Here is a 19,129-nt window from a genome sequence, read left to right as displayed (position 1 = left end):
CAAAAATATACATTTCTAATTCCCAAGTTATAAAGATAGGATCTATTTTATTGACAGGATTTATCACTACTTTAGCTACTTTAGTAGCTTGGCCAATTACACGGAATTCGTGATTATTCTATTTCCTGATGCTTGCTATGTATAGTGGTCAAATAGGATTATTTTCTTTGCGAGACCTTTTACTATTTTTTATCATGTGGGAGTTAGAATTAATTCTTGTTTACTTACTTTTATCCGAGTGAAGCGGCCCCAGGTGTAACATGTGGAAATTGACAGGATTTATCGCTTCACTCGCAGCAAACCATCAGGTTGCATCGATATCATATCTTTATCACCAAAATAAAACATGAATCATGCTACTCATTGCCTATAGGTCCTGACCAATGTAGTTCAATGGCCAACCCTTCCCCTTGCGGTTGTACCAAGCGACGACCCATACATACCCGTCGACGGAGCCGCTTCGCCCAACTCACAACAGCTGTCGTCGGCTCGCTCGTCTCCCTCACAGAACGGCATCGCTTCGCTCGCAGCAAACCATTAGGCTGCATCGATATCATATCTTTATCACCAAAATAAGACATGAATCATGCTACTCATTACCTACAGGTCCTGACCAATGTAGTTCAATGGCCATCCCTTCCCCCTGTGACTGTACCAAGTGACGGCCCATACATACCCGTCGACGGAGCCGCTTCGCCCGACTCACAACAGTTGTCGTCGGCCCGCTCGCCTCCCTCATAGAACGGCATTGCTTTGCTCGCAGCAAACCATCAGGCTGCATCGATATCATATCTTTATCACCAAAATAAGACATGAATCATGCTACTCATTACCTACAGGCCTGACCAATGTAGTTCAATGGCCAGCCATTTCCCCTGCGGCTGTACCAAGCGACGGCCCATACATACCCGTCGACGGACAATGCGGATGCCCGAGCCAGTGCAGCAAGAATAACACTTATTACGTGGAGATCCGGACCAATGTAGTTCATTTGACAACATTTACTGTTCATTCTTCCATGGTCAGGTCCTGACCAATGGAGGTACAATTTTTTTTGCAATCTATCCATTTTAAATAGCATGCCTCTCCTACAACTTTCAGAAAACATGCTGGCATGTCCTATGCCCAAATAATGGCCATTCCAGGTCCACAAACAAATTAAAAAATACAGGTAGCCGTTCGAGATTGTAAGTCTAATAGTATAGTGACCAGGATGGGCATCCCATCTAGTCTCTAATTTGGGGTTGTACTTGGCCCCTTTTTTGTATGAATTTAGTCGGTTCACTCAAATTTTCATCTAAGCTCAATAAAACTGAGCCATGCATAGCTAGTCTTTCCACGGCCAATAGCAGCTTTACACAAAAATAGCTCATCATGAACCGGCAAAAGCATCAGCTACGCGATGCATGTGAAATCGCATCCCAAGTCCTAAAGGTATATGGCTATTGAATATCAAGAAACAAGCTAGAAAGCAGCAAGGCAATGAAAATGGATGGATTCCATGGCAGCATGATCTCTGTGCCCTCCTATCATTGTGAATCTTGATTAGGGCAGGGAGAAACTGCCGAGTTGCCTTCTTTGGTTCCCGTGTATAGACACCTGCAGCACACAACTTTTTGTAGCAAAATGTAAAATAGTAACACTGTTCCAAATGGATTTGCATAGGCCCTACGGAAAAAAGTATAGTCGTGAACCATGGTGCATATATATAACAATGTCTGAATTAAGATGATGAGCATTACAACAGGGGGAGGTAATTGACCTTAAATCACTTACATATGAATATGTATACTCTAAATGTAGGCCTTGACTGAGAAGCAAGACAGATCTGGACATTCAGTAAGTAAAGCCACAAACTTATCCACCTCTTCATCCTTGAACAACATATTTCTATAAGATAGTATATCTGTATATGCACTGAACAAAGCCCGTATGTTGGAATAGAATAATACTCATGAATGTAATCAAATGAATTAAGAATTTGCTAATATGTCTAGCAAGACACATCTCTCATCCTCGTTCCTCCTCGGCACAACTGCATTCCATAGTATGGTTATACATATCCTCAAACATGTAGGAACTAATATTTGTCTTTCTCATGTGCATGAAGAAATAGTTACATTTACGTGCTAGAAAACTAATTGGATGAGAAGTACATATGCCGCTCATTGTTGTTTTTGTATAAAAACAGTACGAAAGTGGGATCATAAACTCACCAATCCTTGTTGTCTCTCTTTATTTACAGAGCATTTAACCTCTGCCTCACACAACGTATATATGTCTCAGCATTCAGCATGTACCTTTTGTCAATGTCAACATACTCAAATACGACATCTTCACCAAGTTCCAATGTAACAGGCTGTCAAGAAAAAAGATGCAATACCAAAGGTGAGAATGGCAGTCTATTGGCCAATATATTCTACTGTAATAATTAGTCTAAAGGAGAAAAGATGCATGATATGTGATAAATTAGTACAAATATAAATAAAATTATAGAAATGTGGAACAAACCTTGACCCTAGGAGTTGCAGCAACTATAATCCTTTTACCAGTTTCATAGCTCCAAATTAATGCAACCTAATAGTTTATCCATCCCTTCACCTGGTGACCTCTTGGACTTAAGTAGAGATGATTTCTGAAACAAAATGTGAGATGTTTAATCTGGGCCACACCCAAACACACTTATGTACTTTGTTTTGGAAAATATGTATTCAAATAGTTGCATAGAAAATGGTGTCAAGAAAGAGCCAACTTAATCAAATGGCCTTGCTACATATAATCGATAACCTTCAAGCTATTTCGAAGTCCATATTTCTTTTATCAAAAACCATAATAAAGTTCTTGTGTCATAACAAATAACCTGCTGGGCAGGATGCAGAACCTGAATGCTTTTTCCATCTGCATAACACACTGCAGTTTATGAGAAACCGCAAAAAAAATCATATCACCCAAGAGAGGCAACCTAGCTACAAACACACATCAATTGCATTGTCCGAAATAAATATTTCTAGCATCAATTGAAACCATGTTTGAACTATAAATGAGTAATGTATGTAGTTAGTGACATACAGCGATCCAGCCACTGAAGTTTGTGCTCTTGAGCACCTGCACAGGCACGAAATAAGTAATCATAGGAGAGGGAAATCACTAATGAACATTGCAAGTTTGCAACTAATTTGTAGAGTGTGGTTAATCACAGTCGACCGGGCAGAGAAGAAAGCACTCATGATCCTACGTACTGCTGAACACCCTCCCGATTATGCACTCCAATGGACTATTGTTCGCGTCATCAATCTGCACAAATTTGCAAGATGAACTTGGATAATGCATTTCAAGTATGAACTGCTAGCTAGGAGATAATTGAATGTGGAGCACCTGACGAGGGTGACGATGCGCTTGGAGGCGGGAGCGATGCACTGGCCATGGTCATCAAGGACGAAGCCAGCGGGTGGCTTGGGCATGGCGTCGCCCGACCATGTCCTCCCCCCCAGCGAATCTCCCCCTCCCCCTCAGCCTCCTCGTTGTCATAGTCCTTATACCCTGCCTCATCGTCGAAATTCTCATCCAGCCGCAGAGCGTCGGGCGAGCGGGCCATGCCTGCCGGCGGCGCGCGTCTGGATTGCTCCCTGGACGGCGGCCGCTCGGCTAAGCCTCTCGGCGGCCCGCGGCCCTGGTGGTGGCGACTGGGTGCGCCAGCAGGGCCTCGCCTCCCTGGCGTACCTTGTTCTTCGCCGTCGTCGTCGTGGAGCCTGGGCGGCAGCCCATGCTGGCGGGTCTGCGGAGGAGGGCCGTGGTTCCTGGGTGGCGGCCTGGACGACCGCTGCTGCCTCGGCGGTGCAGTCACTCGGACGGAGACACACCTCCCGCAACCCACTCTTAAGCAGATTAAGCCTCGGCCCAGCGTTGAATCGGCTGGCGGCGAGACCGCGACCCACGCTTAAGCAGATGCGAGCGCTCATAGGGGTGTGGCGACGGCATGGGGCGGTGGCGGGGCGGCGGAGTGGAGGAGCGGTGATCGGTGACCCTCCGAGCGGTTGGCGGCAGCAATAGGGGAGGGATGGCATGTGGATCGTGGCATCGTGCTCATGTATTCTAGGACGACGAAGGGGTACGGATGGATTAGCGCGGGATCGGTGGGTTAGTGGAAACGTGGAGTGGCATTGGTGGGTAATTAAAGTGTAAAATACGTTTGATAGATTGGAGCCATTTGGACCATCAGATTGCAAGTTTCAACGGATAGGATGATTTGGTTCTCCGCCCTCTCGTGCTTTTATAGGGGTAGTAGATACAGCGATCCAGCCACTGAAGTTTGTGCTCTTGAGCACCTGCACAGGCACGAAATAAGTAATTATAGGAGAGGGAAATCACTAATGAACATTGCAAGTTTGCAACTAATTTGTAGAGTGTGGTTAATCACAGTCGACTGGGCAGAGAAGAAAGCACTCATGATCCTACGTACTGCTGAACACCCTCCCGATTATGCACTCCAATGGACTATTGTTCGCGTCATCAATCTGCACAAATTTGCAAGATGAACTTGGATAATGCATTTCAAGTATGAACTGCTAGCTAGGAGAAAACTGGATGTGGAGCACCTGACGAGGGTGGCGATGCGCTTGGAGGCGGGAGCGATGCACTGGCCATGGTCGTCAAGGACGAAGCCAGCGGGTGGCTTGGGCATGGCGTCGCCCGACCATGTTCCCCCCAGTGAACCTCCCCCTTCCCCTCAGCCTCCTCGTTGTCATAGTCCCTATACCCTGCCTCATCGTCGAAATTCTCATCCAGCCGCAGAGCGTCGGGCGAGCGGGCCATGCCTGCCGGCGGCGCGCGTCTGGATTGCTCCCTGGACGGCGGTCGCTCGGCTAAGCCTCTCGGCGGCCCGTGACCCTGGTGGTGGCGACTGGGTGCGCCAGCAGGGCCTCGCCTCCCTGGCGTACCTTGTTCTTCGCCGTCGTCGTCGTGGAGCCTGGGCGGCAGCCCATGCTGACGGGTCTACGGAGGAGGGCCGTGGTTCCTGGGTAGCGGCCTGGACGACCGCTGCTGCCTCGGCGGGGCAGTCACTCGGACGGAGACACACCTCCCGCAACCCACTCTTAAGCAGATTAAGACTCGGCCCAGCGGAGAATCGGCTGGCGGCGAGACCGCGACCCACGCTTAAGCAGATGCGAGCGCTCATAGGGGTGTGGCGACGGCATGGGGCGGTGGCGGGGCGGCGGAGTGGAGGAGCGGTGATCGGTGACCCTCCGAGCGGTTGGCGGCAGCAATAGGGGAGGGATGGCATGTGGATCGTGGCATCGTGCTCATGTATTCTAGGACGACGAAGGGGTACGGATGGATTAGCGTGGGATCGGTGGGTTAGTGGAAACGTGGAGTGGCATTGGTGGGTAATTAAAGTGTAAAACACGTTTGATAGATTGGAGCCATTTGGACCATCAGATTGCAAGTTTCAACGGATAGGATGATTTGGTTCTCCGCCCTCTCGTGCTTTTATAGGGGTAGTAGATACAGCGATCCAGCCACTGAAGTTTGTGCTCTTGAGCACCTGCACAGGCATGAAATAAGTAATCATAGGAGAGGGAAATCACTAATGAACATTGCAAGTTTGCAACGAATTTGTAGAGTGTGGTTAATCACAGTCGACCGGGCAGAGAAGAAAGCACTCATGATCCTACGTACTGCTGAACACCCTCCCGATTATGCACTCCAATGGACTATTGTTCGCGTCATCAATCTGCACAAATTTGCAAGATGAACTTGGATAATGCATTTCAAGTATGAACTGCTAGCTAGGAGAAAACTAGATGTGGAGCACCTGACGAGGGTGACAATGCGCTTGGAGGCGGGAGCGATGCACTGGCCATGGTCGTCAAGGACGAAGCCAGCGGGTGGCTTGGGCATGGCGTCGCCCGACCATGTTCCCCCCAGTGAACCTCCCCCTCCCCCTCAGCCTCCTCGTTGTCATAGAACCTATACCCTGCCTCATCGTCGAAATTCTCATCCAGCCGCAGAGCGTCGGGCGAGCGGGCCATGCCTGCTGGCGGCGCGCGTCTGGATTGCTCCCTGGACGACGGCCGCTCGGCTAAGCCTCTCGGCGGCCCGCGGCCCTGGTGGTGGCGACTGGGTGCCCCAGCAGGGCCTCGCCTCCCTGGCGTACCTTGTTCTTTGCCGTCGTCGTCGTGGAGCCTGGGCGGCAGCCCATGCTGGCGGGTCTGCGGAGGAGGGCCGTGGTTCCTGGGTGGCGGCCTGGACGACCGCTGCTGCCTCGGCGGTGCAGTCACTCGGACGGAGACACACCTCCCGCAACCCACTCTTAAGCAGATTAAGCCTCGGCCCAGCGGAGAATCGGCTGGCGGCGAGACCGCGACCCACGCTTAAGTAGATGCGAGCGCTCATAGGGGTGTGGCGACAGCATGGGGCGGTGGCGGGGCGGCGGAGTGGAGGAGCGGTGATCGGTGACCCTCCGAGCGGTTGGCGGCAGCAATAGGGGAGGGATGGCATGTGGATCGTGGCATCGTGCTCATGTATTCTAGGACGACGAAGGGGTACAGATGGATTAGCGTGGGATCGGTGGGTTAGTGGAAACGTGGAGTGGCATTGGTGGGTAATTAAAGTGTAAAACACGTTTGATAGATTGGAGCCATTTGTACCATCAGATTGCAAGTTTCAACGGATAGGATGATTTGGTTCTCCGCCCTCTCGTGCTTTTATAGGGGTAGTAGATACAGCGATCCAGCCACTGAAGTTTGTGCTCTTGAGCACCTGCACAGGCACGAAATAAGTAATCATAGGAGAGGGAAATCACTAATGAACACTGCAAGTTTGCAACTAATTTGTAGAGTGTGGTTAATCACAGTCGACCGGGCAGAGAAGAAAGCACTCATGATCCTACGTACTGCTGAACACCCTCCCGATTATGCACTCCAATGGACTATTGTTCGCGTCATCAATCTGCACAAATTTGCAAGATGAACTTGGATAATGCATTTCAAGTATGAACTGCTAGCTAGGAGAAAACTAGATGTGGAGCACCTGACGAGGGTGATGATGCGCTTGGAGGCGGGAGCGATGCACTGGCCATGGTCGTCAAGGACGAAGCCAGCGGGTGGCTTGGGTATGGCGTCGCCCGACCATGTTCCCCCCAGTGAACCTCCCCCTCCCCCTCAGCCTCCTCGTTGTCATAGTCCCTATACCCTGCCTCATCGTCGAAATTCTCATCCAGCCGCAGAGCGTCGGGCGAGCGGGCATGCCTGCCGGCGGCGCGCGTCTGGATTGCTCCCTGGACGGCGGCCGCTCGGCTAAGCCTCTCGGCGGCCCGCGGCCCTGGTGGTGGCGACTGGGTGCCCCAGCAGGGCCTCGCCTCCCTGGCGTACCTTGTTCTTCGCCGTCGTCGTCGTGGAGCCTGGGCGGCAGCCCATGCTGGCGGGTCTGCGGAGGAGGGCCGTGGTTCCTGGGTGGCGGCCTTGACGACCGCTGCTGCCTTGGCGGTGCAGTCACTCGGACGGAGACACACCTCCCGCAACCCACTCTTAAGTAGATTAAGACTCGGCCCAGCGGAGAATCGGCTGGCGGCGAGACCGCGACCCACGCTTAAGCAGATGCGAGCGCTCATAGGGGTGTGGCGACGACATGGGGCGGTGGCGGGGCGGCGGAGTGGAGGAGCGGTGATCGGTGACCCTCCGAGCGGTTGGCGGCAGCAATAGGGGAGGGATGGCATGTGGATCGTGGCATCGTGCTCATGTATTCTAGGACGACGAAGGGGTACAGATGGATTAGCGTGGGATCGGTGGGTTAGTGGAAACATGGAGTGGCATTGGTGGGTAATTAAAGTGTAAAACACGTTTGATAGATTGGAGCCATTTGTACCATCAGATTGCAAGTTTCAACGGATAGGATGATTTGGTTCTCCGCCCTCTCGTGCTTTTATAGGGGTAGTAGATACAGCGATCCAGCCACTGAAGTTTGTGCTCTTGAGCACCTGCACAGGCACGAAATAAGTAATCATAGGAGAGGGAAATCACTAATGAACACTGCAAGTTTGCAACTAATTTGTAGAGTGTGGTTAATCACAGTCGACCGGGCAGAGAAGAAAGCACTCATGATCCTACGTACTGCTGAACACCCTCCCGATTATGCACTCCAATGGACTATTGTTCGCGTCATCAATCTGCACAAATTTGCAAGATGAACTTGGATAATGCATTTCAAGTATGAACTGCTAGCTAGGAGAAAACTGGATGTGGAGCACCTGACGAGGGTGATGATGCGCTTGGAGGCGGGAGCGATGCACTGGCCATGGTCGTCAAGGACGAAGCCAGCGGGTGGCTTGGGTATGGCGTCGCCCGACCATGTTCCCCCCAGTGAACCTCCCCCTCCCCCTCAGCCTCCTCGTTGTCATAGTCCCTATACCCTGCCTCATCGTCGAAATTCTCATCCAGCCGCAGAGCGTCGGGCGAGCGGGCATGCCTGCCGGCGGCGCGCGTCTGGATTGCTCCCTGGACGGCGGCCGCTCGGCTAAGCCTCTCGGCGGCCCGCGGCCCTGGTGGTGGCGACTGGGTGCCCCAGCAGGGCCTCGCCTCCCTGGCGTACCTTGTTCTTCGCCGTCGTCGTCGTGGAGCCTGGGCGGCAGCCAATGCTGGCGGGTCTGCGGAGGAGGGCCGTGGTTCCTGGGTGGCGGCCTTGACGACCGCTGCTGCCTTGGCGGTGCAGTCACTCGGACGGAGACACACCTCCCGCAACCCACTCTTAAGCAAATTAAGACTCGGCCCAGCGGAGAATCGGCTGGCGGCGAGACCGCGACCCACGCTTAAGCAGATGCGAGCGCTCATAGGGGTGTGGCGACGACATGGGGCGGTGGCGGGGCGGCGGAGTGGAGGAGCGGTGATCGGTGACCCTCCGAGCGGTTGGCGGCAGCAATAGGGGAGGGATGGCATGTGGATCGTGGCATCGTGCTCATGTATTCTAGGACGACGAAGGGGTACGGATGGATTAGCGTGGGATCGGTGGGTTAGTGGAAACGTGGAGTGGCATTGGTGGGTAATTAAAGTGTAAAACACGTTTGATAGATTGAATCCATTTGGACCATGAGATTGCAAGTTTCAACGGATAGGATGATTTGGTTCTCCGCCCTCTCGTGCTTTTATAGGGGTAGTAGATATAGCGATCCAGCCACTGAAGTTTGTGCTCTTGAGCACCTGCACAGGCACGAAATAAGTAATCATAGGAGAGGGAAATCACTAATGAACACTGCAAGTTTGCAACTAATTTGTAGAGTGTGGTTAATCACAGTCGACCGGGCAGAGAAGAAAGCACTCATGATCCTACGTACTGCTGAACACCCTCCCGATTATGCACTCCAATGGACTATTGTTCGCGTCATCAATCTGCACAAATTTGCAAGATGAACTTGGATAATGCATTTCAAGTATGAACTGCTAGCTAGGAGAAAACTGGATGTGGAGCACCTGACGAGGGTGACGATGCGCTTGGAGGCGGGAGCGATGCACTGGCCATGGTCGTCAAGGACGAAGCCAACGGGTGGCTTGGGCATGGCGTCGCCCGACCATTTTCCCCCAGTGAACCTCCCCCTCCCCCTCAGCCTCCTCGTTGTCATAGTCCCTATACCCTGCCTCATCGTCGAAATTCTCATCCAGCCGCAGAGCGTCGGGCGAGCGGGCCATGCCTGCCGGCGGCGCGCGTCTGGATTGCTCCCTGGACGGCGGCCGCTCGGCTAAGCCTCTCGGCGGCCCGCGGCCCTGGTGGTGGCGACTGGGTGCGCCAGCAGGGCCTCGCCTCCCTGGCGTACCTTGTTCTCCGTCGTCGTCGTCGTGGAGCCTGGGCGGCAGCCCATGCTGGCGGGTCTGCGGAGAAGGGCCGTGGTTCCTAGGTGGCGGCCTGGACGACCGCTGCTGCCTCGGCGGTGCAGTCACTCGGACGGAGACACACCTCCCGCAACCCACTCTTAAGCAGATTAAGCCTCGGCCCAGCGGAGAATCGGCTGGCGGCGAGACCACGACCCACGCTTAAGCAGATGCGAGCGCTCATAGGGGTGTGGCGACGGCATGGGGCGGTGGCGGGGCGGCAGAGTGGAGGAGCGGTGATCGGTGACCCTCCGAGCGGTTGGCGGCAGCAATAGGGGAGGGATGGCATGTGGATCGTGGCATCGTGCTCATGTATTCTAGGACGACGAAGGGGTACGGATGGATTAGCGTGGGATCGGTGGGTTAGTGGAAACGTGGAGTGGCATTGGTGGGTAATTAAAGTGTAAAACACGTTTGATAGATTGGAGCCATTTGGACCATCAGATTGCAAGTTTCAACGGATAGGATGATTTGGTTCTCCGCCCTCTCGTGCTTTTATAGGGGTAGTAGATAAAATGATACGCATGCTATGCTATGCAAAAAAAGTCGGCCACGTTCATGAGCAGACAAGACAGCTGATGAGGGTTGAGGGAGGTGCCTCCACCATCTAGAGAGCACGCTGGCCTGAATCTCCGTGCGCAGATCAAGGTGGTCGAGGATCTGGAGAAGAATGTCGTCGGGGAGAGCGTTGATTCTGTCTTCGTCTTCGTTCGCGCTAGCTCGGCCTTCGATCGTCTTGGCACGCACTAATTCTTCCTTCACCCCAAGTGGCGGAGCCAGGAAAAATGTATAACACGGGCCGACTGAAGGCAGCAACACTTTCGTACAAATTTTTAAACAAAAAAACAGTGAGGCAGATGTAATAGCATGATATTTTTCATTGATTACACCACCATTCACCGTTGATACAAAAGGATATGCAATTTTTCAATGGTACATCACACAAAAGAAAAATCTAGATAATAGAAGATAGAGAAACTAACTTGCTCCAAGCCTTCAACTAAATGGCACTCGACGTGGTGGTTCATCGAACTCATCTATAATTGCATCTGTTGATATTCCAACAGCAATCTCCTTTTCAATATAAATTAGCAAGCAGTCCCTTAGAAATCCATCTTCCATTTTATTCCGAAGCCTTGTCTTCACAAGTTTCATGGCAGAAAATGCACGTTCTGTAGTTGCCGTTGAAACCGGTAAAGTAAGAACAAGCCGAATGAGTCTGTACATTAAGAAGTAGTTAGACCTTTTAGCAATGAATAAATCAACCAATACAGGAACAGAGAACATTAGATACCTGTCAATCAAGTAATATTCATCTGATTTTCCACTAGATGCAAGTCGTTGACAAAGTTCTGATATAGTTGTCAAATTCTGAAACTTTGGGCTTGTGGGTACAACATTCTCGTAATGTCGTAACTGACATCTTAGATTATTCATTTCTTGTTCTTTAAAATCAGCAGGATAGAACTTTGAAGCTAGAGAACATATATTATCAATGTTAAATGAACGGAATGAATCTTTTGGGTCCAAGGAAGTACACAGGATGAGAAGCTCTGTAGCTTGTTTGTTGAATCTACAATTCAGCTCTTGTGCTTGCTGATCAACAGCAACCATGAAAATGTCACAGCGATAATGGTGCTCAACTGTAGTCTCATCCTCCGCACGAGAATTAATGAAATCCACATATAACTCACTGAAATGTGGTGTTTGAACTCCATGTTTGGTACAGAATGAAAGCACGTCAGCTTTAAGCTTGTTCCAACCATTATCTCTTAGCTCCTGGATCAACATTTTGGTAGTCTTAACATCATCCATGGCATTCACAATATCTTGAGACTTTTGTTGCAACTTTTTGCATAGCATGTCCGTGATTCCCATAAGTTCTTTCATGACATGCAGAATAAATATGAAGTCAAAAGACATCATCAACTTAACAGCACCAGAAGCCTTTGCTCGTGCGGAAGGTGAAGTACCAGATCCTTTAGCAGTTGCAATGCTTTTAAGTACCAAAAACAGTAGACTGCATCTTTATCCGGTGAATATTCTAACCAAGGGAAGCTCTTAAACCAATGATATTGAAACTTGCGTGGATGGGTCACCGACTCATCGGGAGGATACTCATCCATTTTAAAATGATATGCCCCATGCTTTATATATGCCATTCGAGCTTTTTCTTGATCGTTAGGAGGATAATCTGAAATTTGGCACCGCAGACCTGGTTTTCTTTCTACCACCAAAATAGCAGAATCATCATTGCCCCTCCCTCTCATAACCTGAGGTGGTGTTGTTGATATTGGAGTTTCTTCTATTTGTTCTTGTTCATCCACTTGTTCTTCTTCATCTACCAAGGGAGGGGCATCAACCAAAATAATTTGTTCTGGAACATCAGTTCTTCTTTTCTTCTCAAAAAAAGAATGCAGTGTTGCATGCTTTCTTTTATTTTTGGCCATGGAGACAACTGATTACCCTAGAAAAATTGAACACAGACCACTATAAGACTATCCACTTTAGAGAATTGAAAAGCCAAACAAAAATTATAGAACAAATTTCAGATCTGAGCGACAGAGAAAGAGGGATCTCAAATCAAGAATATATACCTCTTCTTGTGTGCTTGCAGCAGCTTGAAGAAAGATGAGCCGTTGGCCGTCCAGCCGGCCGGCGGCGCTGCAGCAGCTCAGGAGAGAGCAACTAGAAAGATTTAGGAGATTTGGGGGCTAGTGGTTTGTCTCCATGGATGAGCAGAGCAAAGGCTGGACCACAGGGGACCAAGGAAAGGGAAAGGTGGGAAGAGGAATCACGTGTGGCTGGGAGCCGGCGGTGGCTTTGCCTCTTTGTGTTTGGGATTAGCTTTTAGGATAGAATAACACTAGAGAAAAGTCAAGCCTTGTACAGGATTCATTGTGCCAAGTTTGCTGTTGCTCATCGGTTAGGGAGGGCCACAAGGCCCAGAACAGCATAACACATAACTTCTGAAACAAAAAATCGCTGCTCTAATTTTTTTTTTTTTTTGACATGTTGGCCCGGGCCTTGGCCCTAGCTGGTCCCCTGCTGTCTCCGCCGTTGTTCACCCCGGCTCTGCATAGTTGACACTGGACAAAAGAAGGTTTTTCTATGTTGGCGTTCGTTAGGGGGAGGTGAGGTTTGAACGAGAAGTCTGGATGGACGTAAACTTACGACGTTGCGAGGTGGCTCCATCTCCATTTCTGGCCATAAAGAATGTAATAACTACAGTTGCGAGCTGCCTGTTGAGACTTGAGACGCACCGATCGGCGCTATGCTGAAATCTAACGAAGCGGCAGCCGGGCTTCTCGTTGTTAGCTAGGACGCGATCATAGGCTCGGACGCCTCCACGGATTTTGAGTATGCCCTGCGTACATGACTCAGGTGGTCGCTCGCCTTCAACAAAGTCCATATTGAAACCCTGGAATCACTAAGATCCACCCATCGTGGCAGAAACTGCTCCACCTGCCATTGTCTATGGCTTTCTGGGACTATACTTCTTGCCACCGCGACGATTGCCAATTGAGTCATCCCAGTGGGATCCTCCAGGGGCATGTCCAGTATAGGTTCAACTGTATCAGCCGTAACTTCTCAAAAAGAAAAAAAAAGTATCAGCTATAATTGTACTGTCAGACAGGTTATATTTCTGACAATCGTTTGCAACCAGTTCAGAAAGATGCCTATATTCAGGACTAGGTAAATACCGAAGGCCAACTAACTAGAAGAAGCCTCATTGGCTGTGGTGGTCTCGTCAGTCTGGAAGCCTCGTGTCTTTCCGTTGTTCCATACCTTGGTGACAATCTGTACGTAAGCTTAGTACAGGGTGCTACAAAGCAAAAGCATGACTGCATGACTACATAGTACATACATGGTCCTCCTCGTCTTCTTTGAATTCATAGCACTTGCACGCATAGCGAGGAATTTCAAAGAAGGTTCTGTCAACCGAAACTACAAGTTTTGGATCCTACAATCCACATGACCACGGGCTCAAGCACATGAGGCCGGCTGGGAACTAGGTCAAGTAACATAAAAGGATGCAGATCGTCGGGCAAAAGCTTACTAATTAAACATACTTGGTACACACTACTGGTAGAAAAGCTGAAAGATCATCTGCTGCTACCCTGGGACTACCTGTCGGTGGATATCGTTGGCTTGCTACCGATATTGCCCTGCTGTCCTGCTGGATGATGCTTGGGATCGCGAGCTGGATGCGGAACCATTGTGGAGACGTCCACGCCAAAGCCCATCAAACATTGCAGTCACATCATGCACATTAGCTTGACGATCTGAAGTCGTCGCAGGATTTGCGTAACGGTTTGCCGTGCCTCTCGCACCTAGTTTTGAACCAACTTCAGGTGTGCACAGCAGCGAAAGCAATTCATTCCGGCCGGCCAGCCTACTGGAGGAGATTGTACTTTTAGCATGTTCGAAGGCTCTAACAATACGCTGAAGCTCTGGCACATCAACTGTTCTAGCTGCATTATCAGGTCTCTGAAATGGATCTTCAACCTAGGCAAAAAAGGTTTGGTCAACTTGAGGCCAAAACTTTTAACGCTTTGAATATAGCCACTAAATGTACTAACGAAGGAAATACTTACAAACAAGCAGTAAGATTTGGTCATCCAGTATAGGCCGCCTTGTTTTCGCAGGAGCCGACCCGTGTAAGTGGATACAACCTCACTAGAATGGACAACAATACGCCCAAACTGCAAACAGTACTGCATATACAGTTGAATGGGCATCAATACATTTGTTTATCTCAGAGGTTATGATAATGCTACAGTAGTAGTACAATGCATTTTGGCATAGTCCATGTTATGTCTTTTCCGAATGAAAATTATACATACTACTCCTTCTGTTCACTTCTATAAGACCTTGAAGACATTTCAGACAATGTGCAAAACAACCTATTTTGAGTTGTCTGAAACGACTTACAAAAATGAACGGAGGGATTACCAAATTTCATTACAGTACTGCATATACATACAGCAAATAGTGCACTTCACCTGAAACTCAAATGTGCTTTCAAGTGAAAATATCTTGAGCTAACAAAAGGAAACTAATTTTGATTAGGTGAGTGATTAACTGATTTGCCCACAAAATTGTACGTAGTTGCCAAAAAGGTTAACTATATAGGCTGGCCTAATCAGACTTATAAGTTATAACCCAGTAAGGATCCTGCATTTGAACAAACTTAACTACACCACATAAGAACAGTGTACTGGACAATATGTTCAATTACCTTCTCAAAAAAGGTTGCAAGGAGATGAGACAGAGAGCTCTGATTTCTTTGCCCTATGTTCTGGCGTCGAAATTTTGCTATATTTGTGGCACAGATCTCATCAACAATTTTTTCATTATAAGGCCCAATTTCTGCATGTGAACATAAGGGGTAAATTACCAGCACTAATACGCAGTACACCAGACAATCATTAGTCTCACAAACAAGCCAATTTCGCCTCACCTCCTAGAATGTTAAAATCAAAAAACTCTTTCATAGGTGGTAAAATTGCAGGCTTGCATGTCTGCAAAATGCAAGGTAAAGAGCGCGAGAGATAAGCTGCTGAGTTTGATAAAACTATAAATAAGAAATAGGTGGCTTCCAAAGTAAAAAAAAAAGTACCTGAAAATGAAAAAGGACAAGTAAGCAAAGCGAATAGGAGTTCAGGGTTCCATTTTTTGGATCATTAATGTTTTGAGCTTTTGCCCATTCCTTGACCTGCAAGAGAAATATGGTGTTAAACTCAGGCTTATAACTAAGAAATTGTAGAAACAGAAAACTATCTCTTGGATACAAAGAGCTTACCAATAAAACCAAATCACCAAAGCGGCTGTCTAAGGTATTGATCCAGTACAACACTTTGGATTTAATTCGACCAGGGTAGTTATTGATGGATATATCACAGGAAATGCCAAAGTGGTTGCTCACATATTGAAGGACTGGAACTCTTGCAGTAGGAATGAAGTTCACATCTCTAGCAACACTTAAATAAAGTATGGAAATATAATTAAATATAAGATTGTTCTTTCAAAATTGATCACAAAATTTAAATAAGTACATCCGTAAAGACATCAAAAGGTATTGCATTCAATCAAACAACCCCGGAACATGATTGTATCAGAAAAATGATCCGGACATCTGAAGCAACCAAAAATCAAGAGGGTGGTCTTGAATAGATTGATCAAACGTATACATCACTAGGGTACAAGATCTTTCATTATGATCACAGGTGCATGGATCTAAAAGAAGTTACCACTAATTTGTAAAGCTTTCATTAGTTTTCTCAAGAGATTTTGCTTCTTTTCCTTGCTTGTAGAGAAGCCTGAGACATTTGGCAGCTCAACTGATACATCCAAATCGCCTGATTTTGCATAGAGTTCTGATAGAAAGGATCCAAAAGGTTTGACAGCGGCATCTGCCAAGGGAAATCAGAACAATATATAAGAAAACCATACTTAGTGCTAATAAGTTCTCAACACCTCCTAAAATTTTAAATAACATATGCGCTGACTCACTAGGCATAGTATAAGAAAAGAATAACAACAGTAAAAGTGTATGCTGTTTTGAGCAATTTCCGTAATGACAGTCATTGAATAGCCAATGCCTTCCGCTTACAGCACTCACATTTGGCACAAACCAGACTTATCCGCTTTTAGGATTATGGATTTAGAAGCATGTCACTTATGAGTGTTCTCATAGAATGCAGCTGTTACGCAGAGCCCATAACCTATATAGTCCCTTTAAGGGGGAAAGCCTTCCTTCAGGTCCTTGAGTAATACAAGTAATGGAAGGTACAATAAAATGTTCAGATGGGGGTCTACGTTAAAGTAGTCTACCAGAAAGGAAAACATTTTCCTTCTATAGTTTAATTTATTTAAGTACTACCCAAGCTTTGTGTCAAACAATTCTATCATTGCACACTTAATAGATATCAGGACTGTGTCCAAGTGATGTAAAAGAGCTGTGTGGTAACCAGATACTGAGAAGTTACCGCCTAAGCCACCAACTAAATAGATGGAATTCACAATCTCCTGAATTGCATGCAGTCGTTTGTTCCGATCGTCCTCTGTTGGCTTGATTATGGAGAGAATATCTTTTGTACACTTCTCCAGCACATCATAGTTTTGGACGTGCTCAACCATTCTGAAACCCTGCAGAACAAAGTTACATATATAATCAATAAGTTAAAAGAGTACAAAATAGCATTGCCTAAGCTTTATAAATCTTATATGACAAAATATAAATTAAGAACATCCTTTTCTCAACTAAGCAGAAAAGCCTCGTGTCTTGATGTGTTGATAGAACGAAAAGGTTTATGTAAAAAATTAAGGATAGGCAACACCCACTGACAATCGGACACTGCATTTCTGTGGCGGAGCCAGCCGGACTTTGAGCCTGGGCAAGCCTGACTGTGGCTAGGTGAGTAAACTTCTGCAAAAAAACACCATCTTCAACCTCTTGGATCATACCACTTCTCAGCGGATGATCTCCAGTCATGCCTGGGAAGCTGCCTAGGTTTGCCTGGAGGTGGCCCTGCCACTGATTGCAGTTGCCCCTTAGGGAAGTACGGCTAGAAGTCCCGCCAAGCAGACTGTAGCACATACGTGCTTCAGTTTCGATGTGAGGCGTCAAGCGTTGGACATTCGGCTGCTCGCCATCAAAGGTGTAAGCCTTCTGCAGCTTCCAATACACCACTTAGGACTATTCAAACATCATCAAAGCTTATCAGTTATATGAAGGAGGATGTTTGCCCTGGTTTTCATTTGCACATATTTGCTCTCAACAGAATGTAAATGAAAGCATGAAGCTATTTTCTCCATGAAGTATTCTCTAAAGGTTTCTTGGTCAGGATAATTGCTCTGAGGGATTGAGGAAGCCAAACATATTTTGTCTCTTCCTAAAAATAGAACATGTTGAGACTTGAGGCAAGGCAGACCTGAAACCGAGAACTTGCACATAAGAAAATTGCAGCTATAACTAATCTTGTCGACACCTTCCGTCAACATTTATTCGTGCAATGCAACAAGACGATGCGACTATGAATGTTAGCAGATCAAATCCAAACCAAACGTACTGAATAGCACATTTCCCCGGTGCCACGAGTAATTTGGTTGGTAAGGACGTATTTCCCCCCTGTTCAGAGATTATAATTTGTTAATAAAAGATCCCATCATATATCACACAACCGCCTCCACAGTACGCACCACACGTAGTACCACGGCCGGGTCAAAGTTGTAAGCAAGCGCCGGAAATGGCGCGGTGGCCGGCAAGCAACCAGAGCCGCCCCCAAAATCTCACAAAACCCTCGAACTCGAATTAAGATGCATCGCCTCGTCAGAGGCCAGAAGAGCGGGGCGCCGTATTTCGGCCGTCAAACAACGCACGGCCCCACGGTGTGCGCTTTGTCGGCGGCCGGTAAACCCTAACTCGGCGATCAAGGGAACCCGCCGACGGATTAAGCAGCGATAAACCCGATGTACGGACTAAACCGGAGAGGCCAGGGGTTTACCTAGATAAGGTTGCGTATGGACGGGAGTCCTGTGAGGCGACGGGCCGGCGGCGGCTACGAGGAGGCGGCAGATGAATGCGACTGCGGCGGAGCTAGGTTCGCGGAGGTGGAGTGGGAATGGGAGGAAGGAGGGGCGAGATCATCGCGTCGCTTGTTTGGCAGAGCCGCGTCAGAGTAGTTTCTTTATTGTGGAGAAGCCGGACTGCGAAGCGACCACAGTCCACTTCTTCAATGAGCCACACGGAGGAGACCTGATTTTGCGTGCTGGGTACCGGGCTTTTGGGACCCATTTTGAAATAAAGGATTTTCATATGCTTTTCATTGTCTTTTTTTTAACACTGACGCACCTACACAACGTGCGCACACACCTCATGAGCATATCAGAGAGACTGAGCCGACACATCATATTGAGATTGACAAAATCGTCTCCGTAAAAAAATTGACAAAATCATCACATGTGCCTTCATCGATGGAAACCTTTCCTCCCGCTGAATGCATATCGTCGAATGGCTTGAAATTAATTTAAAACAATATGACTAACAATATCAAATTTAGGACTTGGTTTCACACGAGGATCCTAGATACGCTCAGTTCACATTTTTCATTGTCATTGTCATTATTCTGAAAATCCGACTCAAAATCGATACACTCTGAATACCTGACCGTATATATCTCCATCTTGCATAGATACTTCATACATAATGATTCATGTTGGCCCATTCTACCACACAATTTATCTCACTTCTTTACGTTCTTCGTTTA

The 19,129-nt window shown here is 48.0% G+C and overlaps 2 protein-coding genes and 3 pseudogenes across 6 annotated transcripts; all 5 read right to left on the bottom strand.

The window, feature by feature from the left end:
- Window positions 1-965: 965 nt before the first annotated feature.
- Window positions 966-4,812, bottom strand: LOC123057040 (uncharacterized; annotated as a pseudogene).
- LOC123057039 (potassium/sodium hyperpolarization-activated cyclic nucleotide-gated channel 3-like) lies at window positions 3,859-8,944 on the bottom strand (annotated as a pseudogene).
- LOC123057038 (uncharacterized) lies at window positions 8,651-10,160 on the bottom strand (annotated as a pseudogene).
- A 558-nt stretch (window positions 10,161-10,718) lies between these two features.
- On the bottom strand, window positions 10,719-12,720 carry LOC123062581 (uncharacterized). The gene is made up of 3 exons (XM_044486162.1): window positions 12,455-12,720; window positions 11,152-12,324; window positions 10,719-11,076 (listed from the first exon to the last, which is right to left on the bottom strand). The coding sequence occupies exons 2-3, from the start codon at window positions 11,781-11,783 to the stop codon at window positions 10,854-10,856; spliced, it is 855 nt and encodes a 284-aa protein (XP_044342097.1). The 5' UTR covers window positions 11,784-12,324; window positions 12,455-12,720; the 3' UTR covers window positions 10,719-10,853.
- Window positions 12,721-13,713: 993 nt separating this feature from the next.
- On the bottom strand, window positions 13,714-18,545 carry LOC123058787 (protein HESO1). 5 transcript variants are annotated; one of them, XR_006427296.1, is made up of 9 exons: window positions 18,368-18,545; window positions 16,850-17,009; window positions 16,112-16,273; window positions 15,664-15,841; window positions 15,481-15,576; window positions 15,322-15,382; window positions 15,100-15,230; window positions 14,456-14,575; window positions 13,714-14,366 (listed from the first exon to the last, which is right to left on the bottom strand). XR_006427296.1 is itself a non-coding variant. In XM_044481468.1 (8 exons), the coding sequence occupies exons 5-8, from the start codon at window positions 15,353-15,355 to the stop codon at window positions 14,013-14,015; spliced, it is 639 nt and encodes a 212-aa protein (XP_044337403.1). In that variant the 5' UTR covers window positions 15,356-15,382; window positions 15,481-15,576; window positions 15,664-16,273; window positions 16,850-17,009; window positions 18,368-18,545; the 3' UTR covers window positions 13,714-14,012. The 5 variants fall into 5 exon arrangements, 1 of the variants encoding a protein (XP_044337403.1); XR_006427297.1 differs by having other exon boundaries at window positions 15,664-15,832; XR_006427299.1 differs by lacking the exon at window positions 18,368-18,545 and adding an exon at window positions 17,205-18,360 and having other exon boundaries at window positions 15,664-16,273; window positions 16,832-17,009.
- Between the last annotated feature and the right edge of the window lie 584 nt (window positions 18,546-19,129).

This window comes from Triticum aestivum, chromosome 3A (assembly GCF_018294505.1).
Source record: "Triticum aestivum cultivar Chinese Spring chromosome 3A, IWGSC CS RefSeq v2.1, whole genome shotgun sequence".
In the NCBI taxonomy this organism is placed as follows: Eukaryota; Viridiplantae; Streptophyta; class Magnoliopsida; order Poales; family Poaceae; genus Triticum; species Triticum aestivum.
The sequence above is the reverse complement of the archived record's forward strand: the minus strand, read 5'-3'. Positions and strand labels throughout refer to the sequence as shown.

Bases quoted from the DNA above. Each gene is read 5' to 3' on its own strand.
- LOC123058787 (XM_044481468.1), bottom strand. From the start codon at position 15,355: ATGAAAGAGTTTTTTGATTTTAACATTCTAGGAG. The intron at 15,231-15,321 runs GTGAGGCGAAAT...GTTCACATGCAG, and splicing joins TGATTTTAACATTCTAGGAG to AAATTGGGCCTTATAATGAA. The intron at 14,367-14,455 runs GTAAGTATTTCC...TTTTTTGCCTAG, and splicing joins CCAAATCTTACTGCTTGTTT to GTTGAAGATCCATTTCAGAG.
- LOC123062581 (XM_044486162.1), bottom strand. From the start codon at position 11,783: ATGATGTCTTTTGACTTCATATTTATTCTGCATGTCATGAAAGAACTT. The intron at 11,077-11,151 runs GTATCTAATGTT...CTTAATGTACAG, and splicing joins GAATATTACTTGATTGACAG to ACTCATTCGGCTTGTTCTTA.